Source organism: Molothrus aeneus, chromosome 9 (genome assembly GCF_037042795.1).
Source record: "Molothrus aeneus isolate 106 chromosome 9, BPBGC_Maene_1.0, whole genome shotgun sequence".
Lineage (NCBI taxonomy): Eukaryota > Metazoa > Chordata > Aves > Passeriformes > Icteridae > Molothrus > Molothrus aeneus.
Genome location: NC_089654.1, coordinates 31,008,114 through 31,022,050, shown reverse-complemented (window position 1 = coordinate 31,022,050; position 13,937 = coordinate 31,008,114). Strand labels below are relative to the sequence as shown.

At 57.8% G+C, this 13,937-nt stretch overlaps 2 protein-coding genes across 2 annotated transcripts; one reads left to right on the top strand and one right to left on the bottom strand.

Annotated features, from left to right (window-relative positions):
- Window positions 1-3,891: 3,891 nt before the first annotated feature.
- Window positions 3,892-6,412, bottom strand: HTATIP2 (HIV-1 Tat interactive protein 2). The gene is made up of 5 exons (XM_066556060.1): window positions 6,242-6,412; window positions 6,056-6,163; window positions 5,820-5,957; window positions 4,981-5,042; window positions 3,892-4,396 (listed from the first exon to the last, which is right to left on the bottom strand). The coding sequence occupies exons 1-5, from the start codon at window positions 6,398-6,400 to the stop codon at window positions 4,171-4,173; spliced, it is 693 nt and encodes a 230-aa protein (XP_066412157.1). The 5' UTR covers window positions 6,401-6,412; the 3' UTR covers window positions 3,892-4,170.
- A 1,077-nt stretch (window positions 6,413-7,489) lies between these two features.
- LOC136560341 (1-phosphatidylinositol phosphodiesterase-like) lies at window positions 7,490-8,823 on the top strand. Its single transcript, XM_066556099.1, is given in 2 exon segments — window positions 7,490-8,597; window positions 8,600-8,823. Coding segments are annotated over 2 exon segments (1,173 nt in total). The 5' UTR covers window positions 7,490-7,546; the 3' UTR covers window positions 8,722-8,823.
- Window positions 8,824-13,937: the final 5,114 nt, after the last annotated feature.

The following is a 13,937-nucleotide window of genomic DNA, read 5'->3' as shown; positions in this document are numbered from 1 at the left end:
TCTTTTAATGATTCATCAGGCTCCATGTCAGTATTTAGAAGAGCCAGGTAGAAATGCTTCATTCAAGTGAGATTTTTTGAGTGAAAAATGGAACTTTCAGAAAAATAAAAATGCTTGTGAGAAGTCTTGCTATTAATTTCAAGGCAGTGGCTAATGTCAAAATATCCACTGCTTCAACAATGGTGGTGGCTCTCAGTGACTTTAGTTTCAGACCTTGGCTCCTGGGTGACTATGAAAATGTGCCTTTCTATGCTTTGTTTAACACTGGGAGCTGGGAATAGGGACTTTTCTCCCAACCTGGCTGTCCACACCCAGAGGCACTAACAACCACCATTTCCCTGGGTGAAACCCAGGGTTACATTTAAGCTCAGCTCTTGGTCCCCTTTCACTTGTGCTGTGTCAGAGATGTGCCTGCCTGGCTCTGGCTTCTGGCTGGATTTTAGGCTGTTGTGGGATTATGCAGCAACACGCTGCCTGTGTTCAGGCATCTGAGTACAGTAAGTGAAAACTGGAAGTCTGCTGGAAACTGTGCCTCCCTGGAGAGCTTGGCCTGGCTTTGTACTCGTTTGTAGTGGAACTGAATGAAAGAAAATACAGCTAACAATTTCAGAGGATGAAATGATCAGATAATAATGGCTTGGGCTGATTACAGCCCCCAAGATGCACTCAGGCAAGGGGTCAGAGCCAGGGTGTGGTGGGCTGCCCTTCCCTCTGCTGGCATGGAGGTGCCCACCAGCCTCCCTCGTGTCTCACAGAGTGGGGAAGGGAAGAGCAGCACCCACAAAGGATGGAGGTCCTTTACTCTTCCGGGCTGTTCTCATTCTGTCCTGTTCTCAGAGGACTCAGGAGGAGCTTGGAGGTGCCTCACCCCCATCAGGGGTAGCTCAGTGGCCCCATCTCCCAGCAGCTGGGGTGCAGCCCCTGCTCTCTGGAGGAGCATAGCCTTGCAAACTGCACCTTTGCTGGGCTGTGCCGGTGCCCTTGGGGCCAGAGAGTTCATCAGGGTCACGCATTTGCTAGCAGGGATGGCACCAGGATGTCACTGAGTGCCAGCTCAGAGGCTGTTTTGAAGAGCCCCTTTGCAGCGTGGTGCTGTTTGCAGGAGGCTGTGCCGGCTGCTCAGGCAGCCCCCAGCTCGGAGGGAAGGCGGCGGCAGCATGGGCTGGGTAAGAGGGGCTGGTGGCTCTCACAGCTCAGGGCTGGGCGGGACAGCAGGGCCAGGGGGCACCTCCTGGGCAACCCCCACTGCTGACCCTTGGCAAGCCAGTATCCTTTCATCACCAATTTCTGTAATAAAGCCAGCATGGGAATCCTGGGAGAACGTGGCTCTGTGGGACCAGGTGGTTTGTGTTACTGCTGCCCAGTGGCCTCTGAGCACCCTTCCCTGCTCTGCTCTTCCGCCAGCTGCAGCCAGGGCTGCGCGCCCTTGGAAATCCGAGAGCCCCGCCAGGCGTGCCAAGGACTCGGCTCCATCTCTGCAGACTCCTGCTGCTCACAGAACCTGGAGCTTTCCCCAGTGAGAGCCCCTGGCAGGACTGGGTCTCTTCCCTGCAGACTTTAGTCTCCTTCACCTCCTTCAGCCCTAGGTGAGCAAATCCTCTCTGCCGTAATTCAGTGACCAGTGGTCTAAAATCTCTTCCAAAGCTCTGGGGTGGGGGTTTAAGGAGTGCACAGAGCAAATTGGGCAACTGAGGTCCAAAGTTTGTGAGGAAACTCCATGTGGGAGGGTGATAAGGAAGTTATGCTGTGTGCTGGGATTGCAGCTGAGCATTTTAACACAGATTTATCTGAAACACTGAAAAAGAAACCGTTACCACTGAGCAGAAACAAGGGTTACACAGAAATGGCTTGCATTTTCCACAGAGTTTTGTCCAGCAAGAAATGTTTGTTTTGTGTGTTTCAAAGCTTTGGAGTGCTAAGAAAACATTTCCAATAAGAAACTACACAGACCTTCCTCATTTTCCCACGACAGCTTAATTTCTTTAAGAGCCCTTCTGGGAGAGCTTTTTGGAGATCTGAGTGCACTCTGAGGAGAAGATTGTCTTGTGTACACAATGGCTGGTTTCCTCCAAGAGGGATCCAGGCTTGTGCCTTGCAACTGACCCCTCAAAAGCCACGTGGAATCTCCCATTACACCCAATTTATCCTTGGCCCTGTTATTTCCAGACTTTATTATCCTTTCTAGCAACGTGCCTTTTATAGAAGGCGGCCTAGCTGCTTTGCTGTTTCCTGGTTCCCACTGGAACTTTTTAAGAACTAGCATCATATTTAACAATATTGACCTTTTGGTAAAGGGATCACTGCAATTGTCATCCAGGAGAGTATTTGGACATTCATCTGAGTGTTCCTTTTGGCAGACTTTTAACCATGTGTTCTAAAAATGGTGTTAAAAATATTTTTTTCCCCTGCATGCTTTGGGACAGTCATGCAAATGTGTGTCCCCTAAGGAATGATGGCAGTGTGAGCTCCCTAACAGCAAAGGGCAATGCAAGTAACTCAGCGAGGCTTTCTGTGATAGCTCATTCCTTCCTATAGAGCCTGATCACATCCTGTCCTTGAGCCTCCCTGGAGAACTTTCTGCTTCTCACATAGTCATAATTAATGTTTATGCCTTTAAGATGCTTTCTCACATCTTCTGTGGCTTGCTTTTCACCTGTTTTTTCCAGAGCTTGAATTCTTTTTTTTTTATTCTCCCATCTCAATTTTCACTTCTTTAAGGTCTTGTCAGTTTGGATGTTCATTTCCACTCCCTTGTATAAGCACGTGCCCTTTTAAAAAAAATCTTTGAGCATTGAGTGCACCATGCCTGTGTAACCCAGTGTTGCAGGTGACCAGCCTTTGTGCTCCTCATACTTGCGTGATGCTGACCAGCCTACCCCTCATTTCCCTTTGTGCATTAAATACTACTCTCAAGGTGTTGTTTTGCTCTCACTGGGACAGTCTTTTTCAGTAGCTGTGGCTCTGTGGCCCCTTTGAACTGAGCCCCTCACATGGCTGAGTTGTCTAGGTGCAGGCCTACACCATCTCACTGCCTCCACCAACTTCCTGAGGCCCAAGCCAACGATGGAAATGCTTGTGTAGAAGGAGGAGATGAGATCTAGGCTCCCTCCATTTGCCACATCCAAGTCACTGACACAGGAGCCGTGGGTGAGGTCAGAGAATCCTGGAAAGCAGTGTTACCCGGAGCACTGGGACTCTGGCCAGCAGGGAACTTGGGAGTCACGTATGTTCTGCATCCCCTGTGGGGAGCCATCGAGTTCCTCGACCCCAAGCACGAGGCCTGAGGACAGCCGGGGCCTGGGACACTGCCCTACTCCTCGTGCCTGCTCCACACCCACAGAAGGAACCTCCTCCCCTTCTGGCACCTGGGCAGGAGCAGACCCCCTACAAGGTGTGCACAGGGCTGACCTCAACTTTTGCACATGCAGAGCACTCCTGGGAAAACGGGGCTGGGCTCAGGCTCTTTTGTGTCTGCAAGGAAAGCCCAGAGGGACGGGCGTTTGCAAGTATTTGCATGGTGTTTTTGTGACTACAGGTACCAAGTGGCAGGCCAGGTGTGAGTAGCAGCATCCCTAGAGCCCTGCGCTCTGAGCAGATGAGCCCAGGAGTGTCTGCACAGACCTGCTGCAGGCAGAGCCACCACTCCTGGCGCCTCAGCAGCTGCTGCTGAGCATCCAGGAGCTCTGCTATCCAAACAGCACTGGTGCCACCATGTGCTCTGTCAAGTGCAGCCTCCACACAGGCAGCTGTGTCTTGTCTCTGCCTTCCTGTGCCTGTCACCTGCCTGTGAGCATTCTCTGAAGTGACATGATCTGAGCACATGAAGCTGAGGCTGGGTTATTAGCATGTGGGTGACAGAAATTATTTCAACACAAAGCCGGCACAACCAGATCAGTCACAGGGTTTTATTCAAGGCCTGGATTACATCATCTTTACCCGTATTCGTATTACAGATCCAGGCAGCAGAACACATTGTTTATACCCACCCAGCAGCCAGCACCTGCATTTTTGATCCCTTGACAGAATCAGCCAAAGTGCAAAGAAGTGGATGTACCTCTGGCTCCATGCTAGCCATGCAAGCACCCCACACCTCTCCCATGTGTGCATTCATCCTCAGCCCAGAGAGCATCTGAAGAGTGAACCAAGCTCCTGCGTGTCATCCCTGCTGCTCTATGTGCCCTGCTGTGGCACTGCCTTTCCTAGCTCATGGATGGCCCTGTTCTCCAGCACCTTTACCTTCCCCTCTCCTGGTTGCAGTGCACAGGCCACCATAGCCCTGGCCACCATTTCCACAGGCACTGAGTAAGCGGTGGGGAACAGCCGAGCCACAGCGCCCAAGAACTGCTGGGCTATCCACTCCATGGGCCGGGACTCCTGGCGCCTGCACAGCAGCACCCTGCAGAGCAAGAAGGTGAGGTGGGTCAGCATGAAACAATCCAGGCTGAAAGCTAGAGACTGAGTTCTCCAGCTGCACCAGGGCCCGGACAAGCTCCCTGAACTGACACAGGCTTTGGGGCTTTGGCAGGGTCATGGAATGTGACAGAGTTGAGCCCTTGGACACTAAACTCCTTTCCCCATTGTGCTGATGAAAGCAGAATTCCAGTTCTCCTAGGTATCAAGAGCACAGTACACCTGAAAGGACACAGGGGAGTGTTCCCTCTGCATAAGGTCAAGGTCCATCTGGAGCTAAGCTCTGACCTATGTGCCTCAACCTAGGCTTTCAGCCCAAGGCTCCTGTCCTTGCATGGCACATGGCACTAGCTGTGGGATGGGCCATAGGAAACTGCAGAGATTGCTCCCTGCAGCACTGGGAAGCAGTCTGCTCATTCATGAGCTACATTTGCAGCTGCTGGCATTCTCCACTTCCCTCCCCAGCCCTGCCCTCACGTATCCTTTCTCTTCCTCCCTCTCCCAGTGAAGCATTTCCCTGCTGCCCTGGCAACCCTGCATCCTGTGCCCCCCCTCCTCCACACTACTCACGCTGGCCGGAGAATGGTACAGTCATCAAAACCAACAGCCTGGACTAGGTTTTCCACTTCTCCCTGTCAGAGCAGCCAGGCAGGACGAAAGGAGACAAAGATGAGTGCAAGCACCATCCCTGCCACCCCCATGAACAGCCAGGAAAGGGCTGCTGAGCCGAGGGCAGGATGGCACTAAAACCAACGTGAGGCTGGAACAGGCCAGGCAGGGATCAGCTCTCGGGGCCAGGCAGCCGGGGCGAGGGCCTGTGGTGGACAAGGACCACGGGTCAGCAGTGCACCCTTGCAACCATCACTAAACTGTGCTAAACTGCAACAGGCTGCTCTGGAGAGCATCTGGACTCAGCATCCAGCCTGGGGATGGATCCAGGCGGCACAAGGCGCTGGCAGGCAGCTCTGAGTCCAGCAGGTGTTGGGAGCTGCAGCACTCAACACATGGACAAAAAAGCTTTTGCGACGGGTGTGGTCCTCCCTGGGGAGCCTGCAGGCCTTCCATCAGGAGATAGTTCATGTCTCACCTGGCCACAGCCCTGAGCTTCCCCACATAGCTGTGAAGCTATCCCAGCTTAAGGCTGGGGAACTGTTGTTGGGCTGGACACCCCAGCACATGTTTCTGGAGTTTGAGGAGGGAGGCAGACGCTGCATTGCAGGTGTTGCGCTGCTTTATAAGAAGCCAGTTGCACAGCTGTCCAGCCAGCCCCCTCCCTCGTCCCGCAGCAGCAAGAGGATCCCCAGAGCCATTTGCATCTCTAAACCTCAGCTCCTGCTTGCTTCCCGAGCCTCCTGGCATCCCGTGATTCCTGCACGAGCATCAGGAGCCCACCCCAGCAGCCCCCTCACCTTCACGCGGAGGTAGAGGAAGCGGCTCTTTGCGTTTGCCCCCCGGGAGGACTGCAGGATAAAGTGTTTGCAGCCCCCTGCCCGCGCCAGCTCTGCTGCCTGCGCCACGTAGTCCCGATCCACACGGACAAAGCCATCCTGCAGTGAGAGGGGAGGGTCAGCGGGGCAGGGAGAGGGGCAGGGGAGGGGACAAGCGGGACCCCTGCTCGCCCGGGGGTCAGGGGGTCCCCACTCACTGCGCCAGCCTTGGCCCTGGTAGTGCCCAGGCAGCAGAAGCCTACGTCGTGTCCCTGGAAGGCGGCGGCGTGCTCGCCCAGCCGCTCGAAGTCCACCACCGCCTGCTCCTGCGGGAAGGCCGAGGGTCAGCGCCGCCGGCCCGGTCCCCGCCACCACGGCCAGCCCTGTCCCCCGGGCCCGCGCACCACGGCCGCCTCCGCCTCGCCCAGGCTCAGCCGGCGCCGCCCGATCAGCGTGACCCGGGCGAAGGCCCGCCGGGCCAGCAGCTCCCGCAGCAGCACCCGGCCCGTCTCCCCGGAGGCGCCCAGCACGAAGCAGCTCCTGCCGCCGCCCGCCGCCGCCATGCCGAGAGCAGCGGGCAGGGCCGGGCGGGGCCGGGGCGGGAGCGGCTGCGCGGCCGCGCTTCGGCTCCGCGGGCGGGCGCTCCGTGCCCGGGGAGCAGTGGGCGGACGCCACACGGGGCCGTTGCTGGGGCCAGGGCGGGGCTGTCGGGGCGGCCCAGGGACCCCCGCTCAGCCCGGGCGCTGCTCCCAGCGCGCAGGGAAGGTGCCCCTTGGCCGGTCCCCGCCGGCTGTTCCTGCAGCGACAGAACAGAACGCCCCCCGAGGATCCCTGTGCTCGCCCCGCTTAGGCGGAGGGGATGTGAGCTGGAGGGATGCTCGAGGGGTCTGTGACTTGTCCGGCGGCTCCTCTCCAAACCCCGCTGGGTTCAGCACGTGCTGCCGGCCGGGGTGCTCGGCAGCTCTGTCCCCTGGGCAGGAGGTGGGTCACTCCCCGCCGGGCAGCCTTGCAGTGACTCCACTGTGAAGCAGTCGCTGGTGCCTGAAGAGCAAGGAGATGAAGCCCATTTCCTTAGGAACTCTCGCTGAGCAGGTCTTGGGATGTGCTGGCAAGCGCAGACCCCCGCTCCGGACACTTTCTGTGCTTTTCTCTCTGATAGGGACGACGCCAATCCTCGCCGGGGCGGTCCAGGTCCCCCCGGGACATAGCTCTGGAGCAGGCATGCAGGCACCCCGCGGCTCTGCACAGCCAGTCCCGTGGGCAGCATCAAGGGGCCCCGCGGCACCACGATCCCGTTTGTCCTGATTCCTGGGGAGGGAGGTGCAGAGGCCTGAATGGCTACTGTCGGGATCAGCCAGGTGGTTTTCCAGCCTGGTGTGTCTGTCAAGTGCGCTCCTTGGCCGAGGGCTGAGGATGAATCCCAGGTGCACGTGCCATTTGCGAGGCAGGACGCGCGTCATGACAGTCACCGGGTAAATGGCTGGCATCCCGCTCCACCTGCCAGTGTGCCGCCGGCACCCACGGCCGTGCCCTGCTCATTGGGCTCTGCTCCGCAGCCACAGGCAAACCCAGGTGCGTGAATGAGGGGGAGGCTGGGGCGTACCAGGGCTCGGGGGTACTGGGACGGGTGCTTGACAGTGGCAGGAGAACAGTACAGTGTGACAGAAGTACAGGCAGCAAAGTATATGGGGCACTTGTGGTTATAGGGTATGGTGTGTTCTAGGGTTTTATGGTACGGTGAGGATGCCACTGGGGAGGGTGGGATCGGAATGCATGCTCCCACCACTCATGGTCTGGTTCTCTTCCACGGCAGGGCTCTGGGGGGCCAGCCAGGTGCCGAGGTGCCCGGTCTCCCGGTTATGGAGACATGGTCCCGGCACAGCGCTGCCTTCGACTGTGTGCCCCAGCCGGCAGCCTGCTGCCCTGACTGGATGGCGGGGCTCCCCGACGCCCTGCCCCTCTCCCACCTCTCCATCCCTGGCACCCACGACTCCCTCAGCCTGTTCGGTGGCCGGCGCCTGCGGTGCCAGAGCTGGGGCCTGGAGGCCCAGCTGGCGGCCGGCATCCGCTTCCTGGATGTGCGCTGCAAGCTGTCGCGGGGTGAGCTCCGCATCTACCACCTCTGCACCTTCCAGCGGGCCAGCCTGCGCGGCGTCCTGCGCCGCACCCTGCGCTTCCTCCGCGCCCACCCCGGCGAGGCCGTGCTTATGCGCATCAAGGAGGAGCTGCCCATCTTCTCCCGGCCCGGCTTCGCTGCCCAGCTGCACCGCTGCCTGCTGGAAGAGGGACAGGGCTGCGTGTGGTGCCGGGAGGAGGTGCCAACGCTGGGCCAGGTGCGCGGGAAGATAGTGGTGCTGGAGGCGCTGGCGCGGGAGGTGCTGGGCATCCCCTACGAGCAGCTGAGCATCAGCGACGCCTGGAACGTGCTCTCACTGGAACGCAAGTGGGCCCGGGTGCGGCGGCACCTGGAGAAGGCGGCCGGCGGAGACCCCAGCACCATGTACCTCACCTTCTGCTCCGGCAATGGGCTCTTCACCTGCCCAGAGGAGGTGGCTCGCTTTGTGAATCCCCACTGCTGCCAGCACCTGCGGCGCCGGGGTGGGCAGCCCGTGCGCTGGGGGGTGGTCATCATGGACTTCCCTGGCGCAGGCCTTCTCCGGCTCATCGTGGAGAGCAACGGCCCGCGGACCAATGGACACGGCACAGCGGCCCCCGGCACCCCCACGGTACGGTCCCGGCACCGCCGCGGCAGACGGGACCGAGGCCGCAGCCCGCACAGCCCCGCACGCTGCCCGCGCCGCTGTCCCTCGGGGAGGACACTGCTCCCGGCCCCACGCCTCTGCCCAAGGACCGCCGGGCCTGGAGGGCAAAAGCGGGTTTCTAGGTCTTGCAGAGCACCGGGAAGCCTTCGTGTGACGATGGTGTGACAGCCGCAGAGGCAGCAGAGGAGGGCCGGCTACGGCCGGAGCCGGGCAGCCCGGGGAGCTGCGCCTTGCCCTGAGAAGCCAGGTACGGTGCCGGTACGGGGCTGGGCCGCCTGAGTCGCACAGGGCAGCAGTGGTGGGTGGGGGTAGAATGTCCTGCCTCACCTCCTGTCGGGCCAGTGAGTCCTCCCAAGATGCCTCTCTGCAAAATAGTCCTTTTCCTTAAGGGTAAATAAAAATAAAAAGAAGCTAGGAAAGCACTGCCGATGTTGCCTTGCCATTTCCTGTCAGAAAAGTGGAGAAAAGATGTTTTGCTTTTGCTTCTTAGATGTGAAGGAGCTTGTACCCCTCTGCCCATGGATGAAGCACTGTTAAATTGTTGTCTGTGACCATCCTGCTCTTAAAGCAGCGCTGCAAGAGGTCACAGGAGTAAGAATTAATTTCAAAGGTGACAACAAGTGGCTAGGAACAGCCCTCCCCTCATTGTTTTAGCTTTTATTTCTTTCTTGCAGGGGCTTGCCCCAGAAGTCAGGACTCTTAGGAAGAGCCCGCTTCAGCAAGGGCCACCCACCCTGTGCATGGAGCGCTGGATGGCCACAGAGGCAGCGACTCAGACAGGGCTACCCTGTCCCTGGGGTCACACACCAAGGGATGCTGCACTGGGCAGAGCCCAGCAGTTTGCAACAGCTGGGGCAGTGCAGACAGGGTACTTTGTAGCTCTACATAAGCAAGGTGGTTGAGGCACAAAAAAGACTTTAAAACATGTTGTGCCAGTGCCTGCCCTATCTGCAGATAATAAATCACTAATCCAAATAGACAACACAATAACTCCTTTGAGCAGAAAGGTAACCAAGATCCCAAGGGAGAAATCATCACCCAGGAGTGTGTCTGCTGCATCACTGGCAGCAGCCGAGCCAGACAGGCTGTGTGCTGAAGCAGGGAGGTGGGAAAGAAAGAGGAACTTTTAGAAGAAGAAAGCTCAGCCTTGGCCTGCCAGAAGGTGAAGAATGTCCTCAGGTTGCTTCTGTCTTGGGTGAAACACAGCTGGGCACAGCTGGAGGAGATGCCACAGGAGTTCCTGGCCCGAGGAGAGGAAGTCTTTTGCTGTGCAGGGCCTAGCCCTGGCTAGCGACACGGCTCTCAGTGCTGAGTTCATCTGCTGCCCAGGGAGGGGAGCTGGCAATAGTACACAGCAGGTGATGCAATAGTACACAGCAGGTGACAGAGGTGACAGGCAGAGGAATCTGTCTCTGGGATTGCTATGTGAGATGGGAGAAGGTTGAAATCTCTGCATTAAACCAGACATGCTACAAAAGCACTGGTGGTGTCCAAGGTGAGGGTGGCCTGGTTCATTGGCTACCAGTGTCTCCTGTGCCTGGGCTGCCCCCACACCAAGCCTGTGTGGCTGGTACCACTGTCCTGCCAGGAGGATGGGTTCTACTGGGGCAGGGTCAGGTGAGTCGGTGGCTTGTCTCAGCTTGTTCCAGGGATGCACAGTGCCATGGAGAGCCAGGCAGGGCAGAAGCAGGTCAATCACAGTTCCTAGGAGCTGTAGGCTGAGTGGTTTGGCTGTCACTCAGGGCTGCCCCTGGATGTGGCACATCCCTGCAGCTGCACCCCAGCAGTCTGTACCCACCCTGTGCCCCAGCTCGCTGGCAGGGCAGAGGTGCCGCCTGGGATTCCCCGGGTGGGCAGAGTCACTTGTTTACTCCCTGTCACTCAAGCAGCGAGATAATGTCGGTGTTATCTATGCCCCAGGCATCCTGTTTGGCAAACCCTTATCTGTGCCGTGCACATGTGGCTGGTGCCAGGTGCCAGGGAGCATGGGCAGGGGAACCCGTGTGACAGTGATGCCCAGTGAAAAGGGTCTCCAGCACCAGCTTCAAAGTGAAAGGCAGGAGGCAGAGAACTGTCCTACAGCTGAGGTCAAACAAACATCTCTGAGAGGGTCTGGATAGGGTGGGCAGGAGCGATTTGCCCAAAACTACCCCTACATTCCACAGCCAGGGCTGTCCCAGCGCCTCAAGGTCCCTGTGGGTGCGGGCTACGTGGTACCTGCCCCTGGACTTCTGGTCCTGGCTAATCCTTGCAATCATCTCAGTCCCTCCAAGCCAGGGTAGCACCCTTAATGCGTCTCCCGGTGTCCAAACGCTTTCAAATTGTGAGAAAGATTTTATCAGGTGCTGCTTGAGGCGGGGCAGCAACTGATAAAAGGGTGGAGGAGGAGGTCCGGCTGCCGGAGCTGTGCGCTGGCAGACTTGCCCAAAGGCACTCTGCAGCTCAGGGACACCCTTTGGGTCAAACTCTTCCTGGGGACCTGTGGTGGAAGTGATGTCCTGCCCGCGATCAGGAGATGCCTCTAAAGTCTCAGGGAGAGCCGCCCGTGTCCCCCGGGAAGAACGGAGGGATGGCAGCAGCGGGGCTGCACCCAGGCGTGTGTGTCCTCGCCGGTAGCACCCCACAGCCCTGACGGGCGGGATCGGGTACCTCCAGTGGGCTGTTAAGCCCTCCCCGGGGCGAGCGGGGCTCCCAGGAAGGTGCCCGCTGTATCGCGGGCAGCAGCCGAGCCGGCCGGGCAGTGTCGGGTGACTCGGTTCCTCTGCGGTTTGCGGACACATTGCACAAGGCGGGGAACAGGCTGTGCCAGCCTGGGGCGGGAGCCTCTGCTGTAAACAACGCGCGGCCGTGCCCCTTCCCCAGGAGCAGAGCCTGCGGCACGGCTCTAGGGCACTGAGAGCATCGCCCCGAGGGCTGCTCAGCTCTGGGGCACAGCAAAGGAGGCGCTTCTCCATTCCAGTGCCTGGGTCTAGAGGGACAGGGCAGAGGTGACAGAGGAAAGGGTCTTTGTACCTGCTCCCTTGAGCCCATGCTGAGCAAAGCCCTAGCTGGCAGCTTGCTCGTGTCCTCAGAGGGATGGCTGGGGGGACAGGATGCACCATCCTGACACCTGGGAAATCCCCATACTGCTCAGCCCCTTCCTTGGTGAGCAGAGCAGCAGGAATCCAGCAGGAGCATGGATCTGGAGCATCCTGAATCCCTTCCAGGGAAGCCAAACTTGGAAATAACCTGAGATGTGAAAGGGCTCCTGGTGATTAACCAGCTCCCAGCAGAGCTGATTCGGGTCTTCTCTCCCCTCTACCATGTGTACTTTTTTCCACTACCTGCAAAGCAAGCCCCCATCCTGCCAAGTATCCATTCTGCCTTGTAGGACCACCTCTCTGAACCCAGGCATGGGGCACCTGCCTCCACACAGAGCTCGAACTTGGTCATTTTCTGTCTTCGCAGCAGCAACAGCCTCTGCATCTCAGACACCTTGATTCCATTTTTAAAGCAATACCAACAACTATTTGTAGTTACAAAAATAAGGGTGGGAGTATTTTTTCTACTGCTCTGCCCTACCATGTTGGGTTCCAGCAGAAGTGAAACTGGCAGGGGCACAGCCTGCTCTGCCCTGGGGCTGTGTACCCATGAGCACCCCTCTGAGTCCCAGCAGTCTCTCACCAGTAGGAGAGGCAGCTCCCACCCTGCCCAGGTGACCCTCAGCACTTGGTGCTGGTCTCCTCCCCAGCAGCTGCCCCTCAGCCTCTCTGTCTGCCTGGCTGCTCCTTCCCTTCCCATAACTGACCACTCTTGGCAGAGGAGCTGCTAGAAATCAAGTGTTCCTGAATTACTGGGTATACAGACTCAGCAATTCCATAGAAAGAAACAACTGCATTAAAACATTTTTCAAGGAAGATATCCAGAGACAGGAAACAAGGTTCATTTATATTGGCCAACAGTAAAGTAATTGTAGTGGGTTATGGCTCTTGTGGAATGGGTTCCTCCTTTTGTCTAGAATGTCCTGGTGGAGCAGCATCAATTTCTTTGGAACTGGAAAATACATGTGACCTGCATGGCTCTTGTTTGGCTTTAGCTGGAAGTGAGCAGAGTAATTTCTGCAGAAAACCTGGCCAAGGCAATTCTACTTACAAACAGGACAGGGTAAGAAACTATTTATAATTATTATAATGATCCAAGGGGCGGTGGACACAATTAGACATGTTCCTGAAACACTGGTGGAAGTTCCTAAAGGATGTTAATAAATCAGGAGGAAGTTCCTCTGCCATATTCCTGGACCTTTCTCATAAAGACTTAAAGGCAAAGACAGAAAAATGCGTTGTGTAAGTAAGTGTTTATAAATGGTATGTGAAGATTCACAGCCAGAGCAAAACACCTGCATGCACGGAGAGTGTCTGGCATGGAGCTGGGAGGTGGTGAACCACTGTCCTACTCAGCCCACAAGGGACCTCATCACACCTCAGCCTCCTCTCTCCTCCACCAGTGTAGGTGCTGCCACGTGGACACGGTAGGTCAGAGAGGTCTCGGTGCTCTGGGCATCATGGACTGGGGCTGAACACTTTTCAGGGGGCCCTTCTCCTCCTTCTGGGGTGCTTGGGCAATCCTGGCTTGTTGTGGGTCATTCCTGTGGCTGTCATGTCCCCATGGCAGCGGGGATGCAGCCAGCTCCCATGCCATGGGGCTGCTGCCAAGCTAGGTCCATGAGGACTGTGGCCAGTGCTGACCCCACTGTTTGTCTCCAGCCCCGGGCTCAGAGAAGGGTTTCTTGGGGCTAGAGAGGGAAGGGGAGGGCAGGGGTGTGGGGCAGGATGTGGGCTGGCAGCGGGGCTGGGATGGGAGGGGAAGAGGCTAGGGGCAGGGAGTTGCAGGCTCGGAGGAAGCGTGAGCAGCACTGCCCACCGAGGGACAGCTGCTGCGGGCTGGGCACGGTGCAGCTGCGGCACCAACATGGTAAGAACTGCTCCTTTCCTTGGGCATGACTGAGGGTCTGCCTACACAAGGGGATTAGCGGAGGGCAGGGCTGTGGGCAGGCACTGACAGGAACCACAGCTGGGGGCTGCGGGACACACGCAGGCTGCCCTGGGGACACCCTGCCTGAGCGACCCCAGGCTCACGGGACACTGCCAGGCACACAGGGCACAGTGACTGCAGAGGTAGATGCCAGCCCTGGCTGGGCAGGAAGGGGCTCCAGGGCACAGGACACCGTGTGTGCCTGCGTGCCAGTGCCACGAGTGACTGCCCTTGTGTGAGCCAGGACTGCCTGGCAGTGGTGTGGGTGCACGTGTGAACCCCTTGGGATGTGCATGCTCATGTCTCCCTCTCTGTCAGGGCACTGCTG